At 33.4% G+C, this 12,459-nt stretch overlaps 2 protein-coding genes across 12 annotated transcripts; one reads left to right on the top strand and one right to left on the bottom strand.

The window, feature by feature from the left end:
- The first annotated feature begins 1,100 nt into the window (after positions 1–1,100).
- On the top strand, positions 1,101–10,603 carry LOC111892795 (uncharacterized). Its single transcript, XM_042897439.1, has 10 exons — positions 1,101–1,530; positions 1,638–2,029; positions 7,516–7,626; positions 7,714–7,818; positions 7,924–8,079; positions 9,377–9,540; positions 9,615–9,762; positions 9,908–10,030; positions 10,126–10,213; positions 10,318–10,603. Exons 1-10 carry the CDS (start codon positions 1,101–1,103, stop codon positions 10,482–10,484), a joined length of 1,884 nt encoding a protein of 627 aa, XP_042753373.1. The 3' UTR covers positions 10,485–10,603.
- LOC111892797 (uncharacterized) lies at positions 2,666–6,939 on the bottom strand. Of its 11 annotated transcripts, XR_008224440.1 has the most exons (8): positions 5,981–6,939; positions 5,797–5,856; positions 5,576–5,622; positions 4,992–5,106; positions 4,772–4,849; positions 3,751–3,926; positions 2,972–3,195; positions 2,666–2,879 (listed from the first exon to the last, which is right to left on the bottom strand). XR_008224440.1 is itself a non-coding variant. In XM_052764378.1 (7 exons), exons 2-6 carry the CDS (start codon positions 5,589–5,591, stop codon positions 3,185–3,187), a joined length of 345 nt encoding a protein of 114 aa, XP_052620338.1. In that variant the 5' UTR covers positions 5,592–5,622; positions 5,981–6,939; the 3' UTR covers positions 2,666–2,879; positions 2,972–3,184. The 11 variants fall into 11 exon arrangements, 2 of the variants coding, with proteins under 2 accessions (XP_052620338.1, XP_052620339.1); XR_008224436.1 differs by having other exon boundaries at positions 5,797–6,939; XR_008224446.1 differs by lacking the exon at positions 5,797–5,856 and having other exon boundaries at positions 5,576–5,701.
- Positions 10,604–12,459: the final 1,856 nt, after the last annotated feature.

Here is a 12,459-nt window from a genome sequence, read left to right as displayed (position 1 = left end):
TATAAAAAAGAGAAGGCTGTGTTTTAAGGATCAACATGGCATTAGATAGGTTGGGGCAAATAATATTTAAATATGAATCTCATTACAATCATAAACTAATATTGAGGCCATACCCTAATATATTAACATAGAGGCCATACCATAATATATCTGTACTATTAAAAACAACCAAGAAATTAATTGTGACTTCATGAATTGGTGTGCTTATAATCTTTTGGTGCGGTTTTCAACATTAAATGTGGGTATTTTTTTAAGTGGTTTTCATCATTTTTTGGAGCGGTTATATAACCGCATTATATATTAAATAGGGGTGTTTTTTTCTGCGATGTTTGTTGGTGTTGTTCAATACTCATCAATTAATCATTTTAACTACATCAATTAATGATTTTTGTACTAGTGAGAGTGGTTTAAAAATCAGTTATGACTTGGATGTAATTTTATTCAGCATCCTTTGTGCCAACATTTAAAGGTAGAATAATATTTTTTTATAACGGTTTGAGATGAGTTAAACGTTACTTGATCTATCTCGTTGATGTGCTTCCGGTTAAACATGCATGTACAACGCTTGCAGGCGGTGGCTTATGAGATCTTGAAGCGGTTTGGAATCATGCATGACATAGTGTTTTGGAGTCATGCATGTCATAGTGTTTACAGCTAGCTCACATCTATTGCTTGTCTGTTAATCAATAATTCAAGAAAAAATCAATAATATCAAACATTAACAAATCATGTATATTTTGTTCAATAAATTGGCCAGAGAGAACATGTCCACGTGAATGACGGAAAACTATTTATAAAAAATTAATAATAAATAACAAAAATGAAGATCAGACGGCAGTATGAACATTAACCAAACAACTTGCATGATAGTTTAATAATTGAAGTGTAACTTTTCGAAGTATATATAAAATACATTACTGAAAAACGTGTATATATAATAGTTTAATGTAAATAATTGGACCATAATTTTAAATGAGTTTATATATCTTTTAGGCCATGGTCAAATGAGGTAGGTGCCTAAGCAAACTTCGTTCTGCGTCTATTCACAGCCAATTTGGTGCTTCTACATTAACATACATCATCAGAAAAATCAAAAGGCAATGTCTTCTTCAGAAGTAAACCTCGAAACTTATCTAATTCCACTGGAGGAGGTCAATCTTGCAACCAAAAATTTCAGTCCGGAAAGATATATTGGAGGTGGTGGATTTGGCAAGGTCTACAAAGGAGAACTTTCTGAAAGATGGCAAAACCGCACAGCCGCTTTCAAACGCCTAGCTCAGAATAGCTACCAAGGAGAGCACGAGTTCCGTAATGAGATTAGTATAATATCCAGATTCCACCATGAAAACATTGTCTCTTTTATTGGTTATTGTGATGAAGTCAACGAGATGATTGTAGTCTATGAGTATGCTATCAATGGAAGCCTAGATCATCATCTTCAAGACCCCAATAAGAGGCGCGACATAACATGGACACATCGCCTAAAGATTTGCATTGGGGCAGCAAGAGGACTTAATTACCTTCACTCAGGTCTTGGGGAGCACAACAGAGTAATACATAGAGACGTGAAGAGTGCTAATATATTGTTAGATATAATTTTGTTGCAAAAATTTGTGATTTTGGTTTGTCAAAATTAGGTCCCAAAAATCTGCCAAATACCCACCTCGACACAAAGGTTGCGGGTACCCAGTTTTACTTGGATCCCACTTACCATGAAAGTCACATCCTTCGAAAAGAATCAGATACATACTCATTTGGTGTAGTACTATTTGAAATGCTTAGTGGGATGCTGGTTTATAGTGAAAGGAGCATTGAAGACAATGGGCCAAAGTTTCTAATGAATTTGGTTAGGCGATATGATGACAACCAACTACATAAGTTAATTGATCCCCATATGAGAGATCAGATTAGTAGTCGTTCTTTGGATATGTTTAAAGAAATTGCATATCAGTGCATTAGTTTCAATTTAAAGGAACGCCCTGGGATGGACACAGTCATTGCGAGAATTGAAGAAGCATTGGCCATTCAAGTAAGTATTTTCATTTAATTATGTGATGAATGTTCTTTAATTAGTTATATGCAAATTATTAATCATTTTATGTCGAGATAACATCAGAATAAATTTTGTCCATTGCGTTTTTCTACAACATTCCTTTTTCGGAAGGTCGAGTAGCATATCTCGATTCCATTTTTAGAGTACAAAACTAAGGCGGTGAATTTTTTTAGATGACCAATTGCTTTCATTTATTTCTAATGCATATGCATAGATCACATTTTAATAATTATCCATTCATAATTGTAACTAGGTGATAAACCCCGCTCCGCGGGGTTCAGTTTTGAGCATAGCTTTCGTTTTTTCATAATCGAATCAGTCACGCGGATATTTGGAGATTGACTCTTCAAATGCTTTCTGTTTTGGGATACTCTAGCTTATAGTGCAACTTAGAAACTGAAAGGCCTTGTGGTTTTTTCCTGGAAAATAGTCATTTAATACCCATTAATGTTATATTTTTTCCAAAATGAAATAAACAAAATTTGTGGTATTATTCCAAAAACGTATAAGATAAAGTGATAAGGAAAAAAAGGTAAAATGCAATTAAGTAATAAGAAAAAAAACAAAAAGGTAATAAGAAAAAAAAGGTAAAATGTTGCATTTGGGTAGAGATTTGTTAACGTAAAATGCCTTAATAAGGAAAATAAATGAAAGTAGGATGCTATAATACACCAATAAATAAAAGTACAATGGTATGTATTGCATTTAGCCAAAAGTTGATTTATCAAGTTCTTTTCTATGGTTAATAACTTAGAAGACCAAGTGTACTTTTGTGTGGCTTATCTGATAGGATTTCAAAGGACATAAGTGGGGTTTAATACACCTCCTGCAACAGTCAAAAAGATTGTAAAATTAAAAAAAAAAAAAAAATTACTATTCTTATAACACTAAATAACTTCATATTTTCGTGACTCTAACCTGTAGTGCAGCCTTTGTGGGGAAACAGAATGTAATAAGAGCAGGTGTGTTGTAAAAGGCAGATTTTGTTCCGGATATATTCTTATTCGAATTAGGTGAAACCTAGTCCAAATTTTGAACTGCAATCACAATATTAGCATGCAGAAAACGGAATTTTAAGTGATAATCTGACCTCAACAATCCAACATAAGCATGTTAAAGAATATCAATCTTTTATTCTCCCCCTGCACAATTAAATTGCAGCCCTGTTAAAATAGTTAATAATTTACAAATTAAGATCTTCCATAATTTCTGACAGATAATAGAAAAACAATAAAGCACTGCAAAACTATTTCAAAAGGATGTCCCTAGTAGTGATATATTTATAGTTGCAATTACCCTTCAGTTTACTACAACAAACACATTCGACCAACATCAATTACAGTTATATGCGCAAATGGATTGCATTTAAAAATAAATATTACATACGTTCGTAGATAATAAGCAAAAGATGCAAAAGACGTAGATAATATTAAAAAAAAAAGTGTGGAATTGGGTAAGCTGCTGCAATCGTTGTTTAACCTGCCCTTAATTTGTTTTTGATGCAATTTAAAACAATCACTCTCGCAATAAGAAAGTTGATATTTGTCAGCCACAAGTTCAACTACAACGTGAAATTCAACATTGCATTTCGGTTTTTAGAAATCTGGAATGGAACTGTTGGTGAAAGAAAGTAGAAGAAAAAATAGCTGAATCTTGATTGTAACTAAATTTTCTTAATTTGTTTAATAGCAACCTACTTTTTTGCTCAGTGATTGGATGCCTAATAGGGACACACAAAGAATTAGGTTTTACTGCGGATTATGGCTTGGAGAGGTTTGTGTTGTGTTAATTGTATGTGGTTGTATGATATTAATATGCAATGCATCTTCATGAAAAGCTTTGTAGCATAGCCTCTGAAAACTCTTTTGAAGACCTGCCATCCAAAAATCACATATTTTTCAATTATTATAATAAACAACGCAATTTAAATTTCAAAAATAAAAAAACTTTAATATGCCTAAAAACAAAAGAGTAATAACAGCAAATAAGAATATTTTAAGGTAGAAAATGTTATAGGATCATTATATAAGTTGCGCTTAAATTAATAGTATTATTTTTCCAGTTTTGGTCGTTATTTGAGATATATGTGATATTTTTTTTCATGTTTTATGCAAAATGACTATATTACCCTTTTATTTATAACAAAACAGAAAGGGGTAATTATTTGAGATATTTGTGATGCTTTTAAAAAAGGGAGAATATGATAATACGACTTTCAGTAGTTGACGAAATTCGACTATAATTTTTCTTACAACATCCATTACATTCATCAAATAACCATGAATGTCACTTGAAAAACATAAAAGTATAATGTTTTCGTAAATTCCAAAATGAAGAATTGCCAAAAGTTACAAATCTTGAAAAATTACACCCGTTAAATGACATAAATTAGTCATTAAAACGATCAACCACTTCACTTTATGATACAAAATCTTAAAGAAATTTGACCAACAATAAGTTTGTGATTTGAAAAAATTGAAAGAAGGAATGAATTCAAGAAACTGTGAAAAGTTTGATTACACATAGTTCGTAATTTATCCAACAAATTACCAAAACTATCCATTTTACATTATCAGATTGTCATTACTATCAAAATTAGCACTTTCTAATTTAAGAACTTTATGTAAACTCCAAATACCCAAAGATTCATTGTACAGGTTCGTAATAACATTTTATAGTTTAAAATTCATTAATGAAAAAGAACAAAAATATACATACGAATTTGCTGAAAAACCACCATAAACATTTTGAGAGATGCGGTTCAGATGAGATCCAATATAATGAAGAATAATAGACCTGCATATGTATAAGAAAATGGTGTTCAGTGTTAATTTAAACCTCTGAAACATGTTTGGATTTAAGATTTTAAACAATAAATATTAAAGAATAATTAAAAAAGTATTTGTCACCATCTTTGACAACTTTTAAAGCAGTTGACCTTTTTGCAAAATGAACAAATCTAAACTTCTGTTTGCCAACTGCCATTGAAATAATGCCCTGAGATGCTCTATTGATGTGTTCTCTGGAATATTGTTCATATAAAATGCCCTCACCTATGAAAAAAAAATGTTGTTATTTTCACATTTTAATGCATTAAATTTACATGGAACAAACAAAAGTTGACAATAATAAATGTGTATGTTTCTAAAAAACAATTCAACAATGTTGGGTTCAGGTGAAAAGTAAAAAATCTTAACATGTCAAAAGTCAGAATGGACGGATATCACTTTGCCATATAGAACTTAACAATAAGAAAAAAATGGCATAATAGATGTGTATAACTGTTTAATCTTTATTCATTAAAGTTTACCTGAACAAAACAAAATGATAAGGTGTTAAATAGCATGGTCATACTAAAATGATAAGGTGTTAAATAGCATGGTCATACTACACTTAATCCAGAAAACTATAGATGAGAATGAAATCATATCAACAGTGTAAATTTTATTTTTATGCAGTTTTAAAAGTAGTTGTTATTGACTGAAGCTAGTGCAATGGATGATAGAATATAACTAATCTTACCGGTTCTTTGAAGCATTTCATCAAACAGTTGATGTGCATCCTCAAATCTGCAAAGTTTGAACAACAAAAACAATCCAATCCTTCTTTAAGTAAGTACCTTTTTAAGTCACCAACATCTGAAAACAGCTGAACGAAATATATAGGAATATAGGATGCTAAACACTTGACAAATCTATTGAAGAACATACAGAAAAGGAAATCAAATGTATTTTTTTACACACTATTCAGATTTCTGAACAGAAGAATTAACCATAGCCACAATTCCACTTCAGAACTCTCTCCTATGATTTTCGTAAAAAAATGGAACACAAATTAGAAAACCCAACAATTTCCTATGAGCGCTGAGAAAGAAAAGACTTAGTTCGATCCAAATCTTGAAATCATCCAGAAATTAGGCGAGGATACCTGTTGATTATTTCAATGTCGAAAGTAGTCAGGAAATTGAGGAACAATGATGTTTTGTTTCATCCTCTCAATTTCTTACGACTCATCTTGAAGGGTCGCCACAGCAGCCTTTCAACCGGTAAGGAAAGTTCAACCGAACATCACCTCCAGCCACTGCGATCGGCAGCCAACGTCGTCGCACCACCACCAGCATAGTGTTGATATGTGTTGCTGGTTGTTGTTGGTTCCTTGTCAAAATCGGCTTTATAGGTCGTTCTTTTCCGGTAAGAAGCAGTGAAATAGGATAATGGCGGTGGGAGAGAGAATAACGGTGAGAGAGAGCCCATATGGGCGTCCGTCCGCTTTCTTTGCCATCGTGTTCAGCCATATTTGTGTACATCTAAAAACTGAAACTGAAGAAGAATCTATAATAGCAACTTATCTGATTAGAGGGGTAGGGCACCAATCGATAACTTCATCAGTAATTACAAATAATCGTTCATTGGTTGTCTCCTGCTTAATCAAAGACCACTGGATACACAATAAATAAGGGAGGGTTGTTACAGGTCGTGGATGAGAGTCGAGAAGCCACAACTGCACGACAAAGGCCTTGGCGATTTCTTCGTTTTCCTGTCTGATCTGTTTTTGCTCCACCGATTACGAATGGAATGGTCAGAAGCGGCGGAGCCGACCGTGGGGAAGGATCCGGAGGCAGTGACCAAAGTAGAGTTACGGTAACCCGATGAAGAACAGGTAGTAAAGGGCATCGTTGGAAGCGGGATCCTTTGGAAGAATGGTAGAAAAAGTCGAAAGAGAGAGACGATAAAGGATTCAATCGAGAGGCAAACAGGTGGAGATAGCAGAGGCGGTGGTGGTGTTCTCGAAGAGGCGGAGAAGAACACGTAGCAGAAGAGCCATGAATCACGTCCAAAATTGATGATATTTGGAAGAAAAAGATTGGTTGAGGGTGCGGTGATGGACCAACATACAACACGTCTTCAAAAATTCAATAAATAGAAACGTTTGAACACACATATATAATCAGAGGACCAAATTTGCTAATCTCTTAGGAAGTATACTGTAGCTAACGGAAGATAATTTTAATCTATAGTATAATTATCCATAGATCACATTTTAATAATTATCCATTCATATTCAAAAATTTCATGCATATGCATACATCACATTCGTATTTGTAATATCCATTCATAATTATCAGAATTCATCTACAAAAAAATAATGCATATTCTTATATGCGTAACCATAATTTTAATAATCATTCATGTCTTTCCGGTATGTATGTATATATGCATGTATTCGTTACTCCATATGTAAGTTGCATGCATATACACAAATGTTTATGTACATCAGTACATGTGTTTGTGTATATGTATGTACACAGTATACATAAATAAATAGGCAGACTATCTTAAACCTTGTCTTACAATGCCTTCCATATTTAGAAACAATATATAGTTGCGTCCTCATATATACCATGTCATGAATATTATTAATGACAATTAAAGCGACATACTCTTTTGATATATGGAAATCAGTCTTTAGAATATGCTGAGGAGGTTAAAGGTGAAGCACAAGAAAGTTTTAATGATGTCATTGAGAAAACGGACGAGGTCAGAGAGGAACCCACACATGAGTTCCATATTTTGGTAAGTAAATTCATAACTCTTTAACCTTTTGAGTTTTTAGTGCAACTTATCTTTGTGGTCAATATTAAATCCTTGTCGTTTTTGTAGGATACGCATGAGGATTTGGAATTGGACTCTACTACTAGCACCGAAAGCAATACCAAAATGGAATCAACAACAATTGAGGGGGAGGCTATTGCGATGGGATTACAGGTTTGTTTCTATGTTGATGTCAGTTTCAAAAATGTGGGAAAATGAATTATGTTTAATATCTGTGATTTATGGTCTTTAGTAATTTCAATGTTTATTTGCCTTTAGACCATAAAGAAGGATGATTTGGAGGAGATAAGCCAATTAGAATCCGGTAGTACATATAGAGTTGTTTATCATGGAATGTGGAAGGGTACGGATTTTGCAATTAAGAGAATTAAAGGCAGTTGCTTTGCTAGGAAGTCATCAGAAACGGAGCGTATGGTATGGATGTTCTTTTTCCTCTTTCGTTTCTTTCCTTTTGATATTGTAAGGTCAAATTGTTCTTTTTACCATGTTTGGTATGGTCAAATTGCTATGTGGTCATATTTGATATCTTTTTTCTTGCTGCAACTTTGAGTGATAATAATACGTCCATCTTTACAAAACAAATGCCTAATTCTGACGACAGAATGATTCTTTGTGTAAGTGTGACATCGTTATTGCTAGATTTTTGGATATAAAAGCACTTTAGAAATTTGAGAATGCTGATAACACTTTTAAATTGAATTAGTTGGGTGGTACTTATGAAATTTCAATTGGATAACACTTAGAAGAAATGAAAGAACAAAGAATGAGATTATTAAGAATATTTCGCTAGTACATTATGACCAAAATTGGTTAAATATATCTTTTATCTAAAACCTGTCACAAGACAATTTTATGTTTGAATACTGACATGAAACTGACACAAGGCATTTTCAAACTGTCTCTAAACTGTCACAGAACCGGTTTTAGACAAGGGTCAACACAAAAGTCAAATATGGATCAATTTTCTAATTTTCGAATCTCTTATGCATTTTTAACAAAGCAACATTACCCAAAGCTCGACCCCACCAGGGGATGCCCCCCCTCCCCTTGGACCCTGCTTCCAGGGGCGCTGCCCCTGGACCCCCATTCATTCAGGGGTTTTGCCCCTAAATGACAGTGTACTTTGAATCTTGACCAAAGTCAAACAAGTGTGCACTTCCTACCTTCCTTATTTTGTTTAATGTTTATCAAGATTATATTTGGTCAACACATTAATCCATTACACTTAAATATATATCTGTAATACAAATCACCAACAAATATCAAGAAATTCATGACACAATGTTAGAAAATGCTCTCACTGCCCCAATATATCAAATATGCGTCTGATCTTTAGTTTTGTGTTAAATTAAATATATGATTCAAACATTTATCTTATTTTCATATTAGATTTTCTTTCTTTTCTGTAAATTATATTGATATAAAGCCAAATATAACTCTATTTTTTCTTCTCATGTTTCTCACTTGTGTATTTTTCCAAGCAAATGATTGTTCATAACAAAATGCTCTTTTATCACATAACCCAATTAAGCATATATTTGTTTAGATGATTTGGGTAATCATAACAAAAAGAGAGGTACCAATATTGTAAACATAGATGTCATTTATTCATTTGTTTTGCAATTTGCTTAAAATTAACTGTTCCATTATTTGATGGTTGCTCCACTTGTTGTCCTCTAACCTTGACCATACTTCTATTTTGAGTAAATAGATTAAAGATTTCTGGAAGGAGGCCTTGGTTTTAAGTTCTTTGCACCACCCAAATGTTGTTACCTTCTATGGTATAGTTCGTGATGAGCCAGATGACTCTTTGACAACTATAACAGAGTACATGGTTGATGGATCTTTAAAGCAATTTTTAAAGAAAAAAGACAGGTACCTATTTTGTCAAATGCTTTGTGAAAATTTAAATTATATATTTTGAATGATTAAAAAACTCTTACGAACAGAACAATAGATCAACGTGAAAGACTTATCATAGCCATGGATACGGCTTCTGGAATGGATTATTTGCATGGAAAAAATGTCGTGCATTTCGACCTAAGGTGTGAGAATCTTCTTGTAAATATGAGAGATCCACATAGACCAATTTGCAAGGTATACATGTGGACTATCAACTATAGAGACAATACATTCATTTTGTTACATCCAAAAATGAAATTTTTTGCACTTTGCAGTACTTATTTCAGAACTAAAAGGGGTGCATTCATTCTTACATATGTTTCTTTTGTGAGCGTTCTAGATTGGAGATCTTCGCCTATCCAAGATAAAACGACACAATTTAGTGAATGGTGATAATCGTGGAACCGTGCAATGGATGGCACCTGAGCTTCTTAATAATGAAAGTCACTTGGTAACAGAAAAGGTATATTGCAATAATAACCTTTATGATCATTACTTTTCTTTGTACATATTTATCGTAATATCGTTTATCTTTGGCATTTTATTTCCAAAATTTAGGTTGATGTTTATTCGTTTGGGTTTGTCATGTGGGAATTGCTTACCGGAGATGAACCTTACAACAATATGCATCATAAGTCCATTATTGGTATGTTCATTAGTTATTTTATCACAATACATTTTTGAAAAATGATTTTTTTGTCAATGATAAAATGAAATGTTTACATTTTTATGGTGTATTTGGTTCGATAGAAGGAATCATTAAGAACACATTACGACCAGCAATACCAACTTGGTGTGATGCTGAATGGAAGTCATTAATGGAGAGTTGTTGGTCTTCTGATCCGCAAGAGAGACTGCCATTTTCAGAAATTGCTCAAAAACTAAGAACGATGGTTGTAGCAATGAATGTCAAATGATATTCTATTCCATAAATGAACCCTTCTTCACTTCTTTTATGCGTGCCAAAGGGTCATGTTATTTTTTGAACGAGGAATATGTATTAATTAAATGGGAAACTAGCAATTGCCTTGACTAAGCCCCAAAGAGCATTGTAGTGAAAAAAAGAAACATAAACTATTAGAAAGGTGAAATGCACAAAGTACACCAATCTAAACTAAGAAGCTTCACCCTCTTTATGATCCAATGAAATGTATTCACATTTATTTTCTCTATAATTTTGTGGTGCATTGGGGTGACATTGTTAAAAACTTTGTCATCCGTACCTTTCTAAATAAATCAACATACGGATATTAAAACTGCCTTAATTAATTTTTTCGTCACGAAAGATCTGTTGAGGAAAGCTAAGATGTGTTTTACCTATTTGTTGTGATGTGGTTCATTTGACAAGAAGAGGAGATCTCGTCCCATACAGATTAAGCAAAGTGCCAGTAGACAGTTAAAGAGACAATTAAGTGTTCAATTGTTTTCATTTTGTTGGAATGTGTGCAAAACCCTCAATTAGGGTTGCTTGTATAGATTGCATTATATACATATATATGTTATAGTAGGGTCCCTATATTGTATAAATATAATATAAACAATCAAGAATATATAAAGTATCTAACACACACACCTCCGTAGATTGAGTAGGGGTTCTCGAATGTTCAAACTATATATGAAATCAAGGAACATTTGTGTATAGGTAGACCCTTCGTGAACATATATGCATACTGATACATAGATAGAACATGCAAAACATGCACATGACCAAATGCATCACTCTCCCTAAAAATTTAAGTCTATTTCCACATTCTTGGTCCTCTGCTGATGAACTGGGTTAGATGCTTGATTCATGGCACTGCCGTTATCACAAAAGACAACATAGGCACTTGATAGCAGGAAAGATAACTCTAGAAGGAGATTTTGAAATCAAACAACTTCAACAACTATATTAGCCACCCTCAGTAGTCAACTTCGACACTAGATCAAGACACAACATGTTGTCGTTTTGAGGACCTGGAGACGAGATTATCGCCAAGATAAACATAAAATCGAGACGTAGACCGACAACTAGTAGGACTACATGCCTAATCAACATATGAATATGAGATCAAGCGATCAACGACTGACAGATGAAAGTGAATACCATGCAAAAGGTACCTTTGAGAAGATGAAGAATAAGTTTGAGAGCCAAGAAATGCGGTTTATATAGGTTATTCATAAAAAGGAAGGCTTGTTGATGGAATAAAATATATCTTGACAAGTAAAAGTAAGATATTGGAGGGCTCCTTCAAGGATTCGCTAGAGAGTCGGATTATATTCAGGCTCACCATCAGTAGGGATCTTCGTTTTAGTTTCAGCCCTAGTGTGGCAAGGATTGCATGTAACCATATTAGCACGTACAAAATCTCAAATGCAAAAGCAGTTTGAGAGAGTAAAATATTTGAGGCAATGTAAGAGGCAGCAACACCCGTAAAAAGAAAGATAGAGACCCTAGATAAAATATGGGACAATCAGACAATAGATGAGACATAATTGTAGATATGAGAGATAAGGAAAATGTATTAAGGATAATATGATCGACATATAGAAATCATGTACATAGTATTCGACCTACAATGAAAAGTGAAGTGAGAGCTATCAAATTTACTGTTAAGAAATCTAAGAGATGACATATAGACATCAACACATTGATACCATGCAGGAGGTACTTCTTGAGACCATAAACACCCGAATTCTAATTGAGCTTTTACATCCTATGTTTGGTGGTTTAAGTCCATGTAAAGGTAGAAGTAAGGACTGAAGTGAGAAGCACAAAAGAGAATTAATCACAAAGATCCTTCTGAGGCACGACGAACCTAGTAAGGGTGTGGGGGATCCCTACGGTTTGGATTAGACTTCGGTGTTGATCTTTCAACCTTGGAGAACAAGTTTCATTTATGCTATCCATAG

The sequence above is a fragment of the Lactuca sativa genome, chromosome 1 (genome assembly GCF_002870075.4).
Source record: "Lactuca sativa cultivar Salinas chromosome 1, Lsat_Salinas_v11, whole genome shotgun sequence".
In the NCBI taxonomy this organism is placed as follows: domain Eukaryota; kingdom Viridiplantae; phylum Streptophyta; class Magnoliopsida; order Asterales; family Asteraceae; genus Lactuca; species Lactuca sativa.
This window is presented reverse-complemented; position numbering and strand designations above follow the sequence as displayed.